General features: G+C 40.2%; 1 protein-coding gene across 9 annotated transcripts in view; it reads right to left on the reverse strand.

Moving 5' to 3' along the window:
• The window catches only part of TDRD1 (tudor domain containing 1), a 66,431-nt gene extending 50,146 nt beyond the window's left edge, over nucleotides 1–16,285 (reverse strand). For 2 of the 9 annotated variants that reach the window (XM_043519008.1, XM_043519003.1), the window contains exons 1-10: nucleotides 16,201–16,267; nucleotides 14,282–14,353; nucleotides 11,102–11,453; nucleotides 9,583–9,653; nucleotides 8,748–8,771; nucleotides 6,109–6,256; nucleotides 5,341–5,446; nucleotides 3,087–3,150; nucleotides 899–1,003; nucleotides 301–483 (exon numbers count right to left, since the gene is read on the reverse strand). In XM_043519008.1, the coding sequence (XP_043374943.1) occupies nucleotides 301–483; nucleotides 899–1,003; nucleotides 3,087–3,150; nucleotides 5,341–5,446; nucleotides 6,109–6,256; nucleotides 8,748–8,771; nucleotides 9,583–9,653; nucleotides 11,102–11,420 (1,020 nt within the window). In that variant the 5' untranslated portion in view covers nucleotides 11,421–11,453; nucleotides 14,282–14,353; nucleotides 16,201–16,267. Of the gene's footprint in view, nucleotides 1–300; nucleotides 484–898; nucleotides 1,004–3,086; nucleotides 3,151–5,340; nucleotides 5,447–6,108; nucleotides 6,257–8,747; nucleotides 8,772–9,582; nucleotides 9,654–11,101; nucleotides 11,454–14,281; nucleotides 14,354–15,926; nucleotides 16,066–16,120; nucleotides 16,168–16,200 lie in introns of those variants that run through there. The other 7 variants (XM_043519010.1, XM_038411596.2, XM_043519004.1 and 4 more) reach the window with 6 other exon arrangements.
• Between the last annotated feature and the right edge of the window lie 6,862 nt (nucleotides 16,286–23,147).

Genomic DNA, 23,147 nt, shown 5'->3' on the forward strand with positions numbered 1-23,147 from the left:
TTACATGAAAATGAGCTGCTCTAGGGCAACATAAACCATCTCAAAAGACAAGAATTTCTACAAAGTTGGATTTCAGAACGTGCAAGAGTATAAACTACACCTGGTTTCCAAATGCTACAACAGATTCATCACTCAATACAAATGCTGATAACAATGGGAGTTACATGCAACACAAATCAGAATATATAAAACTTTAAGTAAACACACACAATTTAAAAGGTGTTTAGGACATTTAGATATTTACAGTCCCACATTCTTTTAACAATGTTTACCAGTCCCGCCCCAAAAAAAAACAGTTACCTGATCCAGAGAATATTTTGCAACACAAACTTCCCCTTCGATAGGAATATATTCCTCTTGGTTAACAATATTTGCATAACAATCTTTTAGTTTCACAGTAAGTTTGCTGATATGTTCTAAAACTTCTGGAGAATAGACCTGTATATAAAATTCACTTGGGTTCCTGAATTCTGTGACCGTACCCTAAAAAGAAAAGCCATACTACTGAAGTATCTAACATTAATACTTGTCATCAATAACTTACCATGTTTACTATTTAATGGACACATGAAGAGCGTCTATATACTATAAATATTCTGTATCAGTTAGAACTGGTAGATGTATACTACTGATGCTAGGAATGTTCAATTCTGTACTACCACCCCCATCCCTTTTACAGCAGTTCCATCTGCAGATGGAACAACTCTTAAAAGGATGGGCCAGGATTGCTATCCATATTTTACATGTGAGGAAACAAACACACAGAGGTGAAGTGACCTGTCAAAGAAATAGAATTATAGAATATCAGGGTTGGAAGGGACCTCATGCTGACAGTGAAATGTATCAATATTTTCCAAAAATAAATTTAATCATGCAGTGGGTGGCAAGGAGAAAGTACCTGTATTTCCATAGCTTTTTTGAGCCCTAGATTTTGCAGATCAGAAAGCATTATTTTCTTGATGTCATCTTCTATCTTGTGTGCATCAACAGGAGATAAACTGCCCTATTTAGAAACAAATATAGGCGACTTCTAAATTGGAATTGTCTACATATTACCTGCTTCAGGGTAGCCCTTTAAAGCATTTATGCTTAATTAAATTTTCAAAAGTAACCAAAAGTGACTTAGGTACTGAAGAATTTAAGTCTCAGAGAAAGTCAACTTAGGTGCTTTTGAAAATTTTATGCCTAAACCCGAAATAGAGCACAAAGACACTACCTTCCTTCAACTCTTCACCGTTCACTCAGAATAGCAACTCTTCTGACAAAAGTGAGTACTGTTCTATACAGAGGTGTTTGAAAGCACAAAGGTACAGGCATGCAGTTTTGAAGTCTAAAAGAGCAGCAATTGCCTTTCGTATTGGATAACTTACCAATTTAAAAAAAAATGTAGGACTGCTTTGCTAAAGAGTTTAACATCATCTGCAAATCTAAATGAAATTAAACACTAAATCTAAATTAATTTAACACACACTTAACTCCCACCGATTTCAAAATATACCCAATTTGCTCAGATCATAACAAAATGGCACCATATTTAAATTTGTACCTTACTATTATATCCTAAAATACTCTCTCTCTTCTGTACACGAACAAAGGGATCCCAATAATGGCTTATCAGCCTAACTCTATACTGGGATCCACATCTATTAAAGCTTTTCTGGGACATCCTATATTGTAAGATGCATTTTTCATTGCCAGAATAAAATGTATTAAATTTCCTTCACTGTGTTAGTTGGTTGTGCATGTAGTCTTGCACAACCTGAAATTTAAAACTGAGCTGAAGCTAAACACAAATGGAACTCTGTTCTTTATATATTTATTAAAAACCACAAAATAAGGATGTACTCATCATCAATATATCCTCTTTTGCAAGGTACCTTTATTTAATTGGACCTTTATTGTCAATTAGCATTTGCTGTTTCTAATCAGAGTTATACTGCAATATAAGCACTGGAGGTCTGGACTATTTTATATGGCTATATAAAAGCTACCATCAAGGCAAAGAAAGAAATCAGACCTATAACCTTGAATAAGGATTTAAAGTAGAAAAATTAAATGGAAAGCTAATCTTACCGGAAAGCTCAGATATATTTATACCCAATAGTTTGTGCAGACAAGTTTCCCTCCATTTCCCTTCCAAAAAGGAAAAAGTTATGATGGAAGTTGGGTGAAACCTTGTTGAAGCTGTTGGCCATGATAGTGCCCTTCATTAAGGTTAAAAGTAAGAGGCAGTTAAGATACTTTTTTGGAGTAAGATAGCTGAAATAATAGGAGCAACTGCCCAAAACACAGACAACATGCAAGGCCAGTTGAAATCTGAAATATGTCGTGGAAAGGTTTCATTGGAGATGGAATACGAACACAAAGGCCTGGGTATTGTCTGCTGGAGTAACAGGGGTCTGTGGGCAGAAGCAGCAGAAGAGAACGCTAAGAGAGGGCTTTTTGACGAGTCTGCTAGCTGGAAAGAATCCTGAAACTGCAAGCAAAGAAAATTGCCTCCTATGTTTTTATTCTGAGAAACATGACAATGTGCACATTCTGAAATAAATCAACAGTGTTGCATCAAAGAAATACCCAGCTCATCAATTTCTCTTCCTAGCGGAAACAACCCACAAGTTCCTGAATAATTGCTAACCGCGGGTGCTGAAAACAGTAACAATATACAATGTGTTAGGAAATGTAAACATGTAAGTAATGTTTCTGATTTAGGCATTTTGTATTTCTGTCTCCCCTTCAAATCAGAACCTCCACTACCGATGCCATCTACCATACTCTCTCCTAACACAGGTAAAAAAGATCCAGCAATAACTGAACTCTACTTTTGTCAAAAACGTCAGTTTTAAACAAACATTTTGGAATGTTGCTTAGACTAGTTAGTTTGATTTGAAGCAACAGTGTATTTTGAAGCGATCAAAATTTCTTAACTTTCAATTCTCTTCACTATAGTGAGTTGAGCATTACGATGTTTAAAACATTACGATGTTTACCATAACACATTAAACTTAAATTCATCCTTATTATATCCAACCTGCAGTGAGCTTCTGCAAAAACCAGAGCCAATTAAAATAAAAGTTAACATTCTGTACCTTAAAATCAATTTTATTCTTAATTTCACCAGGCAACTTGACATTATCTTCACTTTTCTTTAAACTGAAATAAAGCAGTTGATTAAACTATTAAAGAAAGAGCAAATAAAGAATCAAGCCATTTTAGTAACAGGTTGTCATAGATATAAAGGGAAGGGTAAACACCTCTAAAATCCCTCCTGGCCAGAGGAAAAGCCCTTTCACCTGTAAAGGGTTAAGAAGCTAGGATAACCTCGCTGGTACCTGACCACAATGACCAATAAGGAGAAAAGATACTTTCAAAGCTGGAGGGAGGGAGAAAAAAAGGGTCTGTCTGTGTGATGCTTTTGCCGGGGACAGAACAGGAATGGAGTCTTAGAATTTAGTAAGTAATCTAGCTAGATATGCGTTAGATTATGATTTCTTTAAATGGCTGAGAAATTAGACTGTGCTGAATAGAATGAATATTCTTGTCTTTGTGTCTTTCTTGTAATTTAAGGTTTTGCCTAGAGGGATTCTCTACGTTTTTAATCTAATTACCCTGTAAGGTATTTACCATCCTGATTTTACAGAGGTGATTCTTTTTACCTTTTCCTTATATTAAAATTCTTCTTGTAAGAAATTGAATGCTTTTTTCATTGTTCTTAAGATCCAAGGGTTTGGGTCTGTGGTCACCTATGCAAATTGGTGAGGATTTTTATCAAGCCTTTCCCAGGCAGGGGGGTGCAAGGTTTTGGTGAGGATTTTGGGGGGGAAAGACGTTCTCAAACAACGTTTTCCCAGTAAACCCAGTCAAACGTTTGGTGGTGGCAATGGAAGTCCAAGGGCAAAGGGTAAAATAGTTTGTACCTTGGGGAAGTTTTAACCTAGGCTGGTAAAAGTAAGCTTAGGAGGTTTTCATGCAGGTACCCACATCTGTACCCTAGAGTTCAGAGTGGGGAAGGAACCCTGACACAGGTACTTATAGACCCAAAGCAAAATGACTGAAGTGTTGAAAAGTATGAGTGCCAACCTGCATCCTAGATCCACAATGAAGGCTGCATAATAAAGTAAGGTAAAGGCCAGCTTATTTTATTTTTTTAAACCATACTTCACAGCTGGTAACTAGCAAGAACAGTTCTTGCATCTGAAGTCAGATGTGGGAGGTTATTAATTGTACATTTAATATATATACATATATATCACTTTTTTCACTATATCACAAAGATTTTATTTTAATTTTACTTTCTTGACATGAAAATTAATGCAACTTCACGGCTAATTATTACAAAAAGGATATAAACTTAAAACAAACAGTCTGGGCCAACAAGTTCTCACACTACGCTGAAAAACAGCACTATGGTGTACCAGCTCCTCTATGAAACTTTTCTACTCCAGAATCTCAGCTCTCTTTCTTCTTTAAGTCTCTAATTATGGTTGTGACAAAAACCTCAAACTCTAAATGAGAGTTTAGACTTGACCTCAAGTTAATTGGCAATTAACATATTTGTAAAGGTTTGTGTGGGTGCTCCCCAAAGGTCTGTTCCAGGGTACAAATGTTTGTTCTTTACCTTGACTGAATCCCAAGGTAAAGGGCAAATGTTTGTATCCATGGACCACCTCCTCTCTCATTAGAGAGCAAACATCATTCTTGGATGAAATTCTGTCCCTACTGAAGTCAATGGCAAAATGCCCATAGACTTCAATAGGGCAGGATTTCATTCCATATAAGCACAGTTATTGTACACATGGAAGAATAGAACAACATAAGAATATAATAGATTTGAACTTCTTTTACCACTATGCAGCAGCTGCAAATAGAGGTAGTACCCTAGTGATATCTAGGCTCTGGCTGCAAAAAAATCTATTACTAGTCAGGTTAACAAGGCAGAAAAAAAATTCAGCTCGACTTTTCCCACCTCAAATTCATTTGCAGTGCTGTAACTTACAAGAGACATGTTTTCACTTGTAAACTCAGAAAATTTTATATTTAGCCATTCAGACACAGTATAAAGCTCTATATGGTCATTTTCAGACACCTTTCTGAGCTGCCTTTTTTTTTTTTTTTTTTTTTTTTTTTTTTTTAATTTCCAGCCCTCTCCTGCCTCATTTTCTTATGATGGTCAGATTTACAATGTAGTGGAATATCTTTCAGTATAAGACCAAGCAACATAGATCATTTAAAGGTATTTGAATTACAGTAAAAAAAATTAGAATTAAATCAAAAGTAATTCTCATTTGCCTATTTTTAAGATTCTCTGAGTTACAAGATATTGCTTTAACATCCTAAACTTACTTTTGTTTAATTGGCTTGCATACAATACTATGTGCAGACCAATCTTTCTTCTGGCAGTCTGTAGAACAATAATATGTCTGTTTACATTGAGAACATCTCAAGTCTCCTTTAAAAAAAAAAAAAAAAAAGTCAGTACTGTGCCTAACCTAAAGAAGGGAAGAGGCACAATCATGTCTGAACAAAAAAAGTTGTTTGCAGTACTGTATCTGTGACGGACCCAGGATACAAGAGGGACAAGGTAGGTGAGGTAATATCTTTTATTGGACCAATTTGTGTTGGTGAAAGGGACAAGCTTTCAAGGCTCGAAAGCCTGTCTCTTTCATCCATGCAAGTTGGTACAACAAAAAAGATACCTCATCCATCTTATCTCTCTCAAAAAGACCTGACAAGTTATAGAATACATATTTATTATTAATTTAATATACCATTACTTTTTGTTTTTGAAGGCCAGTCTGTACTTCATTAATTTTTCACTGAAGTATTTGCTTTTTCATCTGTGTGGTATCACCGTGGATTTCTCAAAGCATGGATTGACTGATTGATTGGACTGATTAATAGTTTTGTCTGATGATTTTGTAATCTTTGCTATTTATGTTTTGCAGAATTACTATGCCAATTTAAAATACCAATTTCTTTCAAAGTGAAAGTCTGGGGAAGAGGGCTTAATATCTACATTTTTATAAGAGCCTTTTGCACATATTTACTTGAAAGCCTCATTCAACTTGAGTATTATGTGTGCAGGCCTAAGGGATAGTAATTAAGGCTTACCATACAGACCGCAATGATGGCAAGTAGTCATCCGAGGTGATGGCATTAACGAATTAAATAGTTTTGAATCGTAGCTTATAGATAAAATATTCTCAGGGGAATTCTGTATCTTCTTCTGCTTTGTGTGAAGCAAGTCAGAACTGGAGCTCTGTAAGAGAACACAAATCTCAAATAATATTTTGTAACAGGAACTCAAAGCTCTAAAGCAGTAATATTCCAATTCAGAATACCTACAATTCTAGAACTGCTTACCCTAGTATAGAAAAGTTACAAGTTCTCAAAATCACAAAGCACATGCTATTTTCTTTACAAATAACTGCAGCTAAAGCTACCAAATCAAGATTATAGTATTGAGCAAGTTTTACTCAATTAAGGTTCCGATCACACTGTAAAATAGCAATGAAAATTGAGACATTTAAAGCATATTCTTAATTTTTAAAAACTAATATGTTTCACTTAACTAACAAACTGTGGATCACAGTCATTTAGGGGTACCTTTTGATCAACAAGAGAAGAATGTCAGAATCTACAGAGAGACTGAATAATTCTTTTCATAGTATAAATCTGTGTAGCTCCTAAATGCTTTAATCCAGTAAGATATCCCAACCCTTAAAACGTAAACAGTTTTATTCTTACAGTGAAACAATTTACCTGTTTATTTAAACTTGAATAATTATGCCAACACATCTGTTATGCTGTTACCCAATTGCAGCAATATTTTGGATTACTTATATAATGAGATTCACCTATTTTGACCCTATGAGATATACACTTACAACAAGGGGCGTATTTATGCCTGCCGAGTGTCCTACACTATTGAGATATCAGAGATAACTAATCACCACCCTTATTCTACAGCTAATTTTCATGCAACAATTTTACTGGTTGTATGAGAGAGACTATACAGATGGTATATTGCTTGGCCTAACTGCCACTTGCACAAATCAACACAATCCCCAGACACAAGTCTACACAAACAATGTACACAATAATCCCAAACACACACAAGCCCTAACTGCAGCAAACATTCTTCTTTCTTCCTGCACACAAAACACAGAACTCCTACCACAACCCCACCCCAGATACAAAACAACTCCAAACATCACTCTGAAGCAAAGAATGTCTGTTGAGTCAGTTTGCAGTGATAGAAACAGCTGCAAGTATGTTTGAAAGCTCTTTTTATTTAGAATATCATTGGGATTCACAGTTTGTTACTGTCCAATTTTTAAGTTCAACCATTTTTGGCTCCCCCCGGCCCAAAAGCAAAAATTATGCCTATGCAACAGCATGGTTTTCAGCTACTAGTTTTATTTACAATTCTGTAACTAGATCATTTAATGAATAACGCATCAGCAAATTATCTTACATTTGATTCTTACTCCTAATTAGATAACAATTCAAACAAAAACATTGAGGAGTCCAGTGGCACCTTAAAGACTAACAAATTTATTTGGGCATAAGCTTTCATTGGTAAAAGTGTGTATTTACCCACAAAAAGTATGCCCAAATAAATTAGTTAGTCTTTAAGGTGCCACTGGACTCCTCGATGTTTTTGTGGATACAGACTAACACGGTTACCACTCTGATAATTCAAACAAAATATAATTAAAGTAACAATAAGGTTCATGCAAAAGCAAAGAAGTTCTCAAACTCCATCTTTGCCAGCTACTATCAGTATTGCAACAGAGTAAAGAGTAGGTGATTTTGGTTATGTCTACACTACAGACCTTACAGCGACACAGCTGTATTGCTGCAGCTGTGCCACTGTAAATTCTCCGGAGTAGCCGCTCTATGCCAACGGGAGAGCTCTCTCTCATCGGCATAATTATACCATCCCCAATGAGCAGCGGCAGCTATGCCGGCGGGAGAGCATCTCCTGCCAACATAGAGCTGTCCACACTGGTACTTCTGTTGGTGAAACTTGCATCAGTCAGGGATGTGTTTTTTCCACACCCGACCAACAAAAGTTTTAGCAAGAAAAGTGCTATTGTATACACAGCCTTCATATCTCTTTGGTAAAAAGGTACACAGCGTTAGTTATAAAAAAATGTCAGTTTCAGTTCTCACATGTGGGGGCCTCAAACAGATTTTAGACATTTAAAATGGAAGACCTTACCTCACAGTAGCTTGTACCAATGTAACTAAATCAGGATCGTGGCAGTTTAACTTAAATCAGTGCAAATCCTAGTGTGAACAGTCAGATCAGTAAAGAATCAAATTAAGCTAAATCGAACAAAGACATTTTAAAAATCTGATTGAGAAAATGCTATTAGCAAAATGGTATTTGTCAATAAGTTAGAGAATGCTGTTCAGTGTGCCAGTGACTATGGAGAGAGAAAAAAAAATATACCGGGAGAAGAAGAAAGACCAACAAAAAGCAGAGCAAGACAACAGCCAGAGAAAAGAATTATGAAACCTACAGAGCGCGATTTTGAAAAATTGCTGAATAGAAGCGAGAAATATAACATAACTAGCCCAGAAAGAAAGAATTTACAACAGATATGTACATTTAAAAGTAGGTATATCACAAATTTCTCTAACATTTGTCAGGTTTTTTTGCCCCAAACTTTCAACGTTTTATTTCATGTGAATACAATATATTCATCTGTCTGAATGGCCAAATGTTAATTTTTGCTCACCTGGATTAAGTTTGGACCAGCAACCTATAGGTAAAACAGGATAGAGGACCTGGGGTCAATCAGTTTCCCTACATTTCATACACCTCAAAAAATTAGCATTTTGTGACCTCTTTGAGACTACGATCACATCACTTTAGGACTCCCATCAGTCTTACATTCTTACAGACTCAAGGATTATATTTGATCCAGGATCTTTCTAGACCACTAGCCAGTGAAGAGGTCAATTTATTGGCCTAGTGGAGAACAGATGGCCTCTAACAAAATAAGCATCTTTTAAATATTCATCATTATCAAGTCAGTGATTTTCAGAGGAATATTGGAGAAGCTACATTGTAAGGTAAATATGGATGGGGAGGGAGATAAAGTGCATCTCTCAACTTACGTCTTTAATTTTGACCAGTGCACTGTATCTCTGATACCGTTAGCAAATCACTGTTCCAATGCCATTTCTAAATTTGAGCCATAGGTAACTTCTCATTAAAACACTTAATATTTTTCTGTTATTTATTTACTCGGCAGCTTATAGACTACCTGTAAATAACAATGGAAATTTTGCTTAGCTACTGGGCATTTATGTTTAAAAATAAGTTAAATATGCAGTCTAAGTTTATATTTTAAAAAGTATACCAATAAGATCACTTGTAAGCAAGAATACCGCATCTGCAAACAACAAATAAACAAATGGTTAATTGTAAACTGAAATGTGATGCCAACAGGAAAAAATGGAGCAAAAAAACCAAACACAAATGCAAATATTCTAGCAAGGCATAAAATATATGCTGATCATTCGTTAGCACTATACAAGCTAACAATTTGGCACAAAACCCCAACTTACAGCATTTTCCTCCTTAGTTGAAGGTGTTAACAGCAAACTACTTCTACCACTTATGCTTTCCACAGAGTTTCCTAAAAACAAAGAAGTGTTTATAAAATGGTTTGATTTCATAAAACCAACACAGGAGTAGTATTAATAGATTGCTTACAAAAAGCATAAGACAGACAAAATATTATCTGAAGCTAAGAAAACTGTATATCTTCCATTTCTACTAAGTAAGAGCAAGGAATACGAAAACGCAAGTGCCACAGCTTTTTGTTTTATAACTGACTAACATTAACTTTTGACACAAATCATTCTTACCAAATACATCATTGAAACTAAAGTATCCTCACATAATAAAAAGTAGATCAGTCTATCACTTGATACAAGACATTGGATGAGTAATTAAAATCATGCACCCTTACAAATTGAACCACTTAAATGACTTTAAAAAAAGAGTACGACCCCAAACACAAGATTTAAAGAGAGCTCAAATAAATTTGTTAGTCTCTAAGGTGCTGCAAGTACTCCTTTTCTTTTTGCGGATACAGACTAACACGGCTGCTACTCTGAAACCAACTAAACATTCTGAATTGCCTATCATTAGGCCACCCAATATTACAGGAACAGAAATAGTAGATAAGTAATTGTTTCTAATTTTCTCAAATCCACAAAGTGCTCTGTAATTCAAGGGTATTTCTTTACTGCACAGTTAACCAGGTGATTGGCACCCAGGTCTGAACATCCAGGTTAGCCTAGCCTGGATGCGAGCGTCCCCACAGCAAAGCCATACCAGCATTACTGTTTCACAGCATCTCTGCACTCACCCGTGTGCCTAGGAGGAGCTTAGCCCATGATTCTTTGCGTTGAGACACTCAAGAATTCTTTCCTAGGACTTTCAATTGTGGGAGAAGCTGTTTGTCCGGGGGGAGGGGGGAAGGAGCTGAAGGAAGAGCACTGGAAGACTATCAGCACTCAAATGATTCTGCCTGCATCCTCACTGCTTTGCCAGGTCCAGAAGCCCCCTCAGCTCTGCAGCACCAATTTTGAAGGGGAAAAATAAAATTCTGCACAGAACATTCTGTGCGAATTCTGAATTGTGCAGAATTCTCCCAGGAGTATTGTATGCTTGTTGCTGTGTAAAAGACTTGTACAAGAAAGGGAAAACTCCGGGTATCAAGACATAAGCGGTCCCTGAAATTATTAACTTTTTTAAAATCACTGGATTACAATTTGATAGTCTCCCTTTAATGAGTTTTATTCCTTAGTCAGATATATTTACAATTGCTGTGCATAATTTTTACATATACACATGCATATGGCAAATGAATGTTATCCCATTACCAGGTACTCAAACTGTATTCAGATAGATTACCTTTATCAAACTGGAATTTCAGATTAGTGAGGAAGTTTATTAAATTAGCCTTTTCCCTTCCTTCTACAAACTACATTTCTGGGCATATTGTATAGTGCTACAAAAAGTAAGTCTTCATATAGCTACAGAAACTTACCCTATTTAAAAGGTGTTTTATCTCACCTGTTAGTGTACCCTCGCTCATCTTTGATCCAAACTCTTCTTTGTTAAAGTCATTCGCCACTCCACTCTTGCAATGAGAGCTAGCATCTCCTGAACCATTCTCACAACTAGTAAAGAACTGTTTAGTTTTCTCACAAAATAAGAAGTTTTTGTTGGATAATCCAGAAGTTCTACCTCCAAGATCAGGGCTTTTCAACCAGAAGTTGGGATAGGTGCGAGGGCTTCTTAAGGATTCATTTGGGGCTTTGGTTTCCTTGCTCTTTATATGATATCGTCGGTTCATCTTGTAAACATCCACACCCAAATCTTTCCCTGACATCCTACAAAATTACTATTTTGTAATTACAAAAACCTAGAGGGGAAATAAGTAGTTAAAACATGTGTTAAACTAAATATAGCATTCAACTCGGACTTTTAAAATACTTAAATATAGCTTAATTTTAAGGAAAGTTTTAACAATGCTTATTAAGCTAATGAAGAAAATAAAGTATAAATGATTATCCTAAAAGAAAGGTGTATTAAGTTTCTTCCTTAAAATTTCAACCATTTTTATCATTCCAGATGGAGGATTCATTCGTTAGTAAAGAACTCTCAAAGGGGTAGTGATGGTGGATGGAAATAAATCTGTCTCTCATTGAGCTGTCCATATTTTTAGTAAACCCGTGTCTATGCTAATACTAACAGCATAATTCTGAGAAAAAACTGGAGATGTAACACTTATCTGTTATACTCCCCTGTTCTTAAAGGGATAGAGATAAGCAGCTGAAGGCAAGTGTTCTGAAGTATTACAAGTTGAAATATTAGTAAGAAAATCCAATTTCAATTTGGCAAGGATTATCTTGGGAGTATACTGTAGCAGGCTCTGCTTTTCAATGATTTTTTTTGGCATTTGGGAATGGTCTCCAACAGAAAGTTAGGCTGATGTTAGTCACCTTATATAACCCTAACAGTGCATGTGTCTGCACTCAAATTTATCTCCAGCCGACATAAGCACCCGGTTACAGTGACACAGTAACATCACCTCCTCGAACAGCATTGAACCATGACCAACATACTGAGATTGACACAGAACAAGTGTAGACACTGCATGACCTATGTCGACCCTAACAGTCCTCTAGCAGTTGTCCCACAATGCCCGACAGCTCTGGTCACAACTGTGAACTCCATTGCCCAGGGGTCATAGAGACCAGAACCCACCCACTCCCTTAAGTGTTTACTTTTGAAATGCCTTTTCCCAACTACCCAGCCAGCAGCTCTCCTTTGTTGTGTGCAACTGTCCAACTGGTCATGCCATTTATACTTTCTAGACACTCCTGCCTGGAGGTACTATGGCCTGTGAGGAAAAGAGGCTGTGCAGACATAGCTACAAAGCAACTGACTACATTTCTACATCTATGAAAAACTGGCTAGGGGAGACAGGCAAACAGAAACAACAGGGATCAGCAGCAGTACCACATGAAAATGAAGGAACCGTGGCAGGCATCCCACAAGGCCAAGAAGGCCAACAGTCAATCTGGTGCCTAGCCGCAAACCTACTTTTACAACTAGCTGCTTGCCATACTCGGTGGAGACCCCACCAGCACCGCTAATACCTCTGAGGAGCCCAACAGACACACCTGCCATTAACAGCAAGCAGGAGGAGGATGGGGGATCTGCAATGCGGCATTGGAGGCATCCAGCTATGCCCCAAGTCAGGACGTGTTTGAGACTTCACTACAGTCTAGCCAATACCACCAGCCGAGCATGGATGAGCCTGATGCACAGGAAGGAACCTTGGGTAAATATCTGAATGCTTTTTCCATTACAATGTTTAAATGTACAGATGGTGCCAGACACCAACTTTCCAGGACAAAGGTATCTACTTTTCATTGTTTTACTTGTACTAGAAGAGGTAGCAGACCAACATTGGTGGGGGTGGGGGGGAGAGAGAAGAGATGTGGAAATGTTTATGTACACAGGGATGTCCCCTGAATCCTCCTGAGAGATCTCAATAAAACTTCCATGGATGTATTCTGCAATCCTCTCCTGAAGATAAGGAGTACTTGTGGCACCTTAGAGACTAACAAATTTATTTGAGCATAAGCTTTCGTGAGCTACAGCTCACTTCATCGGATGCATTCCACCGAGCTCACGAAAGCTTATGCTCAAATAAATTTGTTAGTCTCTAAGGTGCCCCAAGTACTCCTTTTCTTTTTTTGCGAATACAGACTAACACGGCTAATACTCTGAAATCTGTCTCCTGAAGATGGCAGTCTTATTTCTGCATGCAGCCGATGAAGTAAGCTGTAGCTCACGAAATCTTATGCTCAAATAAATGTTAGTCTCTAAGGTGCCACAAGTACTTTTTTTTTTTTTTTTTTTTTAAAACACACATCACTTGTGTGTGTGCATACCTAACTGTGGCAGCTTTTAGCCAACAGAACTTATATTGACCAAACTTGGTAATATACACCTGGCCTTGGGTTCCAGAAGTTAAAGTACAATGCAGTACTGCATTATCGTATATGTTAAAAGAATTTGCTAGTTTGAAATAAATTTGCAAGAAAGCCATGTATCTCTGGATATCTACAACCACCTACCAACACATGCTACAATGCATACTGTAATTAGGTCTTCAAATAAGGAGTAGTTTCTGAGCAGCAGCTACTTAAAACTCGTTATCTCTGTAAGAAGCAAGCTGTTTGTACTATTTTAGCTCACCCTTCTTGTACAGAAGTAAAACTAAACCTATTACCCAAAGTGAGCAGCAAACTGAGCTCAATGGAATCCTAATAAGCCAGCACAATTTTATTCCTCAAGTATACAGTGTAATGAGATGAAGAACTTGTCAAAAGCCCCAGAACATTGATAAATACATGCAAGATTATTCATTCTTGTCCCTCTTAATATAGCCTCCAATTTAAGTTTCAAAAAGTGTTGCAATTATGCAAAACTGAGTTGAAGTACTCTGAGAAACAGGATGAAATGCAAGAATAAAAATTCTCTCATCACCTCACAAACCCAGCCCCTTAGTGTGGCACTTGAATTTTATTATCAAAAAGGATCACAGCCAGTGACAAAGTTTCCACAGATGCAGAAAAATCTACAAATTTCAAGGACCTTATTTTTAAAATAAATTACTGTATTATGTTATGGCAGGGAAGTTATAGTTATTGCTAGAGCTAGCACTTTGTAAAATACCTGTTAGAAATCCTTGGAGAGAAAGTTCTGCACATTTGGACTCAGATCAAAAGTGAACTGTTCTGGAAAGTTCTGAAGAGCAATAAATGGCCATAGTTATGTCAGTGTGTTTTTCACTTTGAAAGTTACTCAGACACTAATTTGATTTTAAATTAAACATGTATTTTAAGACTTCTACCCTGCCATCGACCTAATGAGGATTAAGTACCGCATCTTAGATTAAGAAATTTGGCATGTAAGAAAATTAAGTATTAGATAATTATATACCCCTGCTTCTATGCACTACATAATGTATCACTAAATTAACATATCAAGATGAGAGGTTATAAATAATAAATATAGCAGCACTGAACAAGTTGTTTAGTTCACTGAACCAAATTATACACAATTCAAATATCTGATCTAGTTATAGAATTAAAATGAACACCAAGTTTCATATTATTGACAATTCCTGAAAAGCTCTTTCTCCTACTTAGCCCAATGGTTCTGCATCTTCATGCATCTGCAACAAGAATGATATAAGCAAAATACTCCTCCTCCTAAGCATTAATATCCAGCACCCTAAATAAAACTGCCTGGCTTAACGTGCACTAAGTAGATTACACATTTATTTAGCAAAAATAATTCATTAATGCTACAAACTCAGTTTTGCAAAACAAGCTATTTCTTTTTCATTACAATACCTCAGTTTAACCTAAATAGGGCACACCCAAGGAAATCATTCAGTTGACTTTAACCATAAAACTTTGTACTTCTAGAGCAGGGGTAATCAATAGGTGGACCGCAGGCGAAATCCAGACCAGCAGACGCTTTTGGATGGACTGCAAAATCTTATTTTATCTAGAGTCTAAACCTTGACCAAGAAATTTAGATCTTGACAAAAATGTAATTGATTACCCCGTCCTAGAGCATCTTTCATCAGAAGCCCAGGAAGCCCTGAAATGCTAAAGAATGAAATCTCACAGCACCAAGAGATAAAAGTAAATCACCATTTTATAGGTGGGAAAGGAACAACAGGAAAACTAACTTGACCAAGTTTACAAAAGAAGTAAGTGGCAAAGCCAGAAACAACATTTCCATCAGTAGGAAACAGACACAATGCTGGTCTAACATCTAAACAGCGTTCTTGATATTTGGCAATAGCACTGAGGGGAAGAGGATGGTTTCTGGGGCAATGCATACAAATGAGAGACAGCTCTGTGTCCTATTGCCATCTTTGCAATTAGCTCACTGTAACTCTTTAGGCAAATCACCAAAACTGGGATTTTCGGAAGGGCCCAAGAATTTCATCTCTGGGGAAAACTGACCAAGACAGCAATCACAGAATAAAGCATTTTGCCACAGTGCCCCATATGGAGGCTCTTATTCTGGAATAAGAGTGCCTTTCCCCAATTTACCTGGATTAAGGTAATTGACAAGAGGCACTTTTATTCTGGCATCCGCACAGGCCATTACTCAGTGATAACCAAAGAGCTTTAAATCCACACCCTTCCTTGCACCAGGATAACTTCCAAGTAAGCCCTCAGAGAAGTACACGCCTCCTGATGATATTCAATGGGAGAAGCACCCCGCACTCTTTTAGGCCCCTTGGAAATCCCAGCCTCGCCCACGGGCCTCAGTTTCCCGACTGTACAATGGGGCTAACCATGTCCCCGATTCACAGCGTGTGGGTGCCGCTCAGGAGCGCTAGCCTTCGAAGCCAGGAGGTGCTGTGCCGACTTCCTCCCCCAGGGCCCCACTTCCCAGCAGCCTGAGGGGAAACTGAGGCATGGGGCACCGACCCAAGGGCGGGGAGGGCAGCAGAGACGGCGCCCACACCCCCCCCCCTCCCAGCCCTACCGCGCGCCCCTCGCTGCGGAGACCGCCCCAGAGCGAGGGGAACCCCTGGCCACCGGGCTGCCCCCCTTCCCCCCGCTCACAGCGTCTCTCCTCGCCCCGGGCAGGGCCGGGCCTACGCAGCGCGCCGACCGTTAGCCAGGCCGGGTCACTTCCTTCCCGCCTGCGCCCCGCCCACCACGTGCCGCCCAGGCGCCAGCCTCGCCCCCAGCCCCGGGCGGGCCTCGGCAGCCGGGCCCGAGATCCCGGCTCAGCCCCCCCCGGCGCGCGGCGGCGAGCTCTGGCCCGGGGCTCCCCCCCGATCGCCGCTGCCGCCTTCTCCCCGGCTCCGGTCGTGGGGCCCCCGAGATCCGGCTGCGGGGCTCCAGCCCCCCGGCCTAACTCCGCTGCAGGTCCCCTGGGAGCGACACTGGTAGAACAGTGGGGCGAGGGGAGAAGAAGGCAACAGGAGCTGCCCTTGGATGGCGAGATTAGCTCAGCACAGGCGACAGCCTCCGGAAGAATCTATGGTCTCGATGGGTCTAGCTCGCGGGGTCTTTTTTTTTGACTACTTGCCTCACCGTAGCCCTAACTCTGCATGTGTTGCCTCGTCAACAAATCGCTGTTCTCGATGGCATGAAATGTAAGGCAATGTAATACTCATGGGGGCAGTCTGCAGGTAGAATTGCCCTGGTTTAACTGAAGGGGTGAATTTAAACTGATTTAGTTAAACCAGTGCAAGCCCCAGCGGGGCTGCTCTGATTTCAGTTAAAGGCTTTGTGTTCACGGCAAAAATGGTGTGTTTTGATATCAGGATCACTCTGGTGATATAACATTGAGTGGAGGGAAGGCACAGGTAGTTCTGACCTTAATGTAGCTAGTAGGGCTAAACCTCAGTTGGATGTAGGGGTGACCTCAACTACCTGCACTGAGGTATAAACTTCAGTGCTTTGTTTAGACTAGGGTTTTACACTGACATAGTGATCTCAAACTCACCACATCTATGTAAAGCCACAACTTTTTTGCAGTGAAAACATCTGAGAGTGGCTTTTCCAGTTTAGATTAAATTGCCTGGGAACAAGTTGAAATTCAACCAAAATAGGCTGCTCAAGCAGAAATCCGATTGTCCCCTCAGAGCAGCCCCTGGCTCCGCCCGCTGGGGCATGCTTCCCAGGCCAGGTGGAGTGGGCTCCCTGCAGTGGCCTGGGTCCCTGGGTGGCTCTTACTACTGCCAACTCTGGCCTGGCCATGGCCTCTCAAGGGAGAGGAGGAGCAGGGGGGCAGGGCTCCATGGCAAGTGAGGGGCCCAAATGTTCTTAGTGCCCAGGGTCCCAATAAATCTTAATTCACCTCTAGGCATGCACAGACTGAGTCTAGTGACTTTCCTACTTGGAGTGGCATGGTGCAGTGGGTTTGGTGACTGCGTTCACAGGAGGCCTGGCTCTGTTATCGGAGCTAACTGATTATTTTAGAGCTGATCTTAAGCTTGATTTATAATGGGTTCAGATGCAGTTAATAACGCTGCAGATGGCACCCTCCAATCATTGTCCTTGCTGCAGTGCAAAGTACTGCCTTTTGCACTTTTGCTGCCCTTTGTAATGCAGCCATTTCTGCACTTTGCACCCTGACCGATATCTGAGACTGCATTTGCATATTTAGTCTGCATCCTATCCTATGGTGAACACTGCACTAGACTATACTATATAAACTCACTGCATTTTGCTGAATCAATCTTTCTCTCGCACTACCACATGCGCTCTGCAATCGTAAGAACTGTGTCTATCTAGGTCATAGATTCATAGATACTAAGGTCAGAAGGGACCATTCTGATCATCTAGTCCGACCTCCTGCACAACGCAGGCCACAGAATCTCACCCACCCACTCCTACGAAAAACCTCACCTATGTCTGAGCTATTGAAATCCTCAAATCATGGTTTAAAGACTTCAAGCAGCAGAGAATCCTCCCTCAAGTGACCCATGCCCCATGCTACAGAGGACGGCGAAAAACCTCCAGGGCCTCTTCCAATCTGCTCTGGAGGAAAATTCCTTCCTGACCCCCAATATGGCGATCCGCTAAACCCTGAGCATATGGGCAAGATTCACCAGCCAGATACTACAGAAAATTCTTTCCTGGATAACTCAGATCCCATCCGTCTAATATCCCATCTCAGGGGATTAGGCCTATTTACCCTGAATATTTAAAGATCAATTAATTATCAAAATCACATTACCCCATCGTACCATCTCCTCCATAAACTTATTGAGTAGAATCTTAAAACCAGATAGATCTTTTGCCACCACTGCTTCCCTTGGAAGGCTCAGCAAGTAGTTGCTGAAGGTGGAAGGGCAAGGAAGAAGAGAAGAGAGGCTAGTCCTATAGGAAAAGGGGAAGAGTCAAGGGAGACTACACCAAATATGAGCCCCAGGACGATACAGGATGGGTTGAAGAGGATTATAAGGGAATATAGGAATGGAAAGAACTTGCAGCTAGAGGGAACAGGGGAGAGACTGGAGAATAGCACCGTCACCAGGAAAAGGCAGGTCTATGTGATCGGGGACTCTTTATTGAGAAGAACAGACAGGCCTGTAACTAGAGCTGATCCAGAGAATAGAAGGGTGTGCTGTCTTCCAGGTGCTAAGATACGGGATGTAGACCTGAAATTGAAAAGGATCCTAAAGGGAGTGGGAAAGAATCCCCTAATTATCCTTCATGTGGGAACAAATGATACGGCTAGATTCTTGCTGGAAAGTATTAAGGGAGACTATGGTCCTTACAACAGCACCCAACCCATCAACGCAACATCTCAGTGCCTTGCAAGAGTCAGCCAAAATCTCAATAGGCCATTAGACCAATTTATCTACTTACTTGCCCCATGATAATCAGTTTGCAATTTGCACTCTGCATCTTCAAAGTCCTGTATGCAAATTAATTAATTGCACCTTCTAATTTATCACAACGCAAATAGTGATACACTGTCCTTGAAACAAGTGCTGGGCAATTTGGTTAAACAGCACCTTATTTATTTTTTTAATGTATTATTATTATTTATTTTGCAGAAGAGTCCAGAGGCCCCAGTCAAGATCAGGGCCCTATTGTGCTACATGCTGTACAACTGCATATCAAGGCATGGTCCCTGCCCCATAAAGCTTACATTCTAAGAAGACAAAAATATGTCTTCATTTTATATAGCACAATTAATATCATTAAGATGCCTAACTTCCTGGTGCATGTTCACCCCAGCAGTTAGGCATCAAAATGACAATGATGCACATACAATTGATGGTGGTATCACAACTGCATCCACAATTATTTGCATCTGCAAAAGTGAGGGCACGAAAGGGAGAATTGGGCTGAAAATCAGGTTCATAAATCTTAATTTTTAATGAGGCTTAAACAGGTAGCATTCCTTCTCTGCTCCAAATAAAATCTGTACATACTGTATAAGGTCAAATTTAAACCCTAATTATAACAGCAGAACATAAATATCAACCTAAATTTTCCCTACAAGCCTGGATGTTCCTAAGGTTTTCCACATTATTAACTGTTTCATTTCTCATGTAAGAAAGAAGAGGGTGAATCACAGATGTGCATCATTTACTGTGAACTCTCGTGGTGCCACAAGTCAGGGTGTTGTGTGTGGGTGCTTGGAAGTTAACACCATGTATTTTTGTCCCTCCATCAAGAAGGAGCCAAACCCAAAGAGGACAGTAGACCTCATGAGCATATTCAAGACCCATCAAGTGGGAGTCAAACGCAAGGAACCCAATGAAGCTCAGACAGCATACACAATCATATGTTGAACACTTGCCTAATCTACTTTGAGCAATGTCTCTCTCTGATGTCATGAATGGGTGGATCTTATTTTGTGTTAGAGCTTGGAAGAGAACCACCAATTGTTCCCCTGACATTTGACACCTATTCCTCTCTAAATTAGTGTGTGGTTAGAGTTAATTTCTGGATACAATGCAGAGCACTGTTTACCGCAGCTTTGAGACTATTTGGGGTCACCCCCACTAGAAATGTCAGAGATAAATTTCTCCTGCCAGAGTTCCTGCTGCTGAAGGAGTTGAGTTCAAAACAGATCACCTCAGAGGTCCGGTCTACAGACTTAGGTCAACACAAGGCAGCTTACATCAACCTAACTTGGTAAGCATCTGCACTAAAATGTTGCTCCCACCAATGTAACTCACCCAGTACACTGACTTAATAACTCCACCTCCATGAGAGGCGTAGCACTTAGGTAGATGTAGTAGGGTCGACACAATGTCATTGTAGACACTGCATTATTTATGTTGACTTCAGTGGCCTCCAGGAGGTGTCCCACAATGCCTCACCATGACCACTCTGGTCACCATTTTGAACTCTGCTGCCTGGCTGCCAGGTACACAGGTATACACCCCTACCCTCTAACGCGAATTTTTGGAATTTCATTTCCTGTTTCCTTGGCGTGGAGAGCTTACCTAACAACTGCCCACCTGAGCATGCTGGCTCCATGCTGCAGACATGCTCCTCCCTGCAGGATACAGTAGGTGGTGGATCTTCTGCAGCTGAGGGGGAAAAAGGCTGTGCCGGCACAGCTCTGATCCAACCGTAGAAATGTTGATATCACAGCAGACGGCTTGGGGAGTGTAGGAGAAAGCATGGCTAAAAGACGGACCTGCAGCTGTGCCGCATGAAAGCCAAGGAGCTGCGGAAGGTGTACCAGAAGGAAGGTGTAGCAGTGAGGCTAACAGTCATTCTGGTGCAGTGTTTCACTTTTACAAAACGTTGCACACCATCCTCAGTGGAGACCCCGCCACCACCATGTGGACACTTCAGAGAAGTCCGAATCACTGGTCTCTGCAGTGAACAGTGAGGAGGAAGTATTGGACAGGGAAGAGGAGGAGGAGGAGTATGGGGGACAGGTCACTGAGGGATCCCTTGGCACAGTGAGCCAGGACCTGTTTTTGACTCCAGAGTAATTGAGCCAGTGCTTACAATTCAGCACAGGCAAGCCTGATGCAGGGGGAAGGAACCTCTGGTAAGTATGCTGTTTGCTTTGATATTGCAGGGACACATCTGTTCATTTACTCTTTATTAATCATTCTAGAAGAAGTAGTGAAATAATCAAGAGAGATAGAATTGCTATCTGCTTCTCACTCCCCTGTACAATTAGGCAGAGCGTGCCCTGCCAAAAATGTATTTATGTGCACCGGGATGTCCTGTGAATCCTCCACAGCGATCTTGAGGAAACTTTCCTGAAGGTAGTCTGAAATTCTTTTCCGAAGGTTTCTGGGGAGGGCTACTTATTTTTTCCACTGCGGTAGGACATTTACCCATGCTACTCAGCAATTACTTCAGCAGGCACCATTGTAGCACACAGCTAGCAACGTATGGCCCCAGTCTGCAGCAGGAAGCATGCAGGAGATGTTCCCATTCAGCCTCTGTTACTGTCATGAGTGAGATATCAGCTAAAATCACTACCACCTGTAGAAAATGGTGCCAGTATTCAGTTCAATTGCCCTCTCCGCATATACTCATATCCGTGAGCTATCCCACCTCCAAATGTCCCAACTTGCCCCCTCTCCAAGGGATGTACTCATCATGGCTAGGACTGCCGCCATGCTCTATGAATCCCAAGGAGAAGTGAGAATGTAGTGCTTGCAACTTGTGTGGATCTAGGGGAGTGAGTTCAGTATACTAAGTTTCCATTTATCTTGTGAATACACTCACAATAATACCTCTGTGCGTTGTATCTTTTGCACCTGGAAATGTGGCTTTGAGAGTCTCCATCCACACCTGCAGAGTGGTTCAGCCAGATAAGAAGGAGAACAAAGGGAATGTGGGATGAATGTTCAAGAGATCCTGCAAGCCTCTCATGCTTTGGATACTGAATGTGACGGGTTGGATCACAGAAACCCCCTGGGGACTGCCAACTGATTTGCCAAAACTACTTCTGCCCCTGCTTTCCCTGCTCTAAAAACTTGGGACTTCAGTGCCCTACCTGGTTTGAGCCAGACCCACTAGCCTGCTGCAAACCCAGACCCAGGTCTGAACCACGTCCCCTAACAGCTGTAGCATAAACTGAAAGCAGCTTAAGAAGTGTTCCTGTCTTTAACATTTAGATGCCAAACTCCCAATGGGGTCCAAACCCCAAATAAATCCATTTTACCCTGTATAAAGCGTATACAGGGTAAACTCATAAATTGTTCGCTCTCTATAATACTGATAGAGAGGTATGCACAGCTGTTTGCCCCTCCCCAGTATTAATAAGTAAAAAGTGATTTCATTAAATACAGAAAGTCGGATTTAAGTGGTTCCAAGTAATAGCAGACAGAAGAAAGTGAATTACCAAGCAAAATAAAATAGAATATGCTAGTCTATATCTAATACAGTAAGAAAACTGAATACAGATAAAAACCTCACCCTCAGAGGAATTCCAGTAAGCTTCCTTTTACAGACTAGTCTCCTTCTAGTCTGGGTCCAACAATCACTCACACCCCTTGTAGTTACTGTCCTTTGTTCCAGTCTCTTTCAGGTATCCTTGGGGGTGGAGAGGCTATCTCTTTAACCATCTGAAGACAAAATGGAGGGGTCTCCCAGGGATTTAAATAGATTTTCTCTTGTGGGTGGAGACCCACTCCTCTCTCCTATGCAAAGTCCAGCTCTAAGATGGAGTTTTGGAATCACATGGGCAAGTAACATGTCCATTTATGACTCAGTTTTTACAGGCAGCAGCTCCACATGTAGAGTTCTTATGTGGATTGGAGCCTTCCAAGATCCATTGTGCGTTAAGTGATTCTTGATCGGGCACTTAATTTGCAAATTCCTTTTTAAAGAAGCTGACCAAATGCTTTACTAAGATTATTTAAAATCAAACAAGTATACAGCCAGTATTCATAACTTTGAATACAAAAATGATACATGCATACAAATAGGATTAATAGATTCATTAGATCTTAACCTTTACAAAGATATGTTACATAGCATATGTAGCATAAAACATATTCCAGTTATGTCATATATACATTCATAAGCATATTTCCATAAAGCCTTATGGGGTGCACCAT

This window comes from Dermochelys coriacea, chromosome 7 (genome assembly GCF_009764565.3).
Source record: "Dermochelys coriacea isolate rDerCor1 chromosome 7, rDerCor1.pri.v4, whole genome shotgun sequence".
Taxonomy (NCBI): domain Eukaryota; kingdom Metazoa; phylum Chordata; order Testudines; family Dermochelyidae; genus Dermochelys; species Dermochelys coriacea.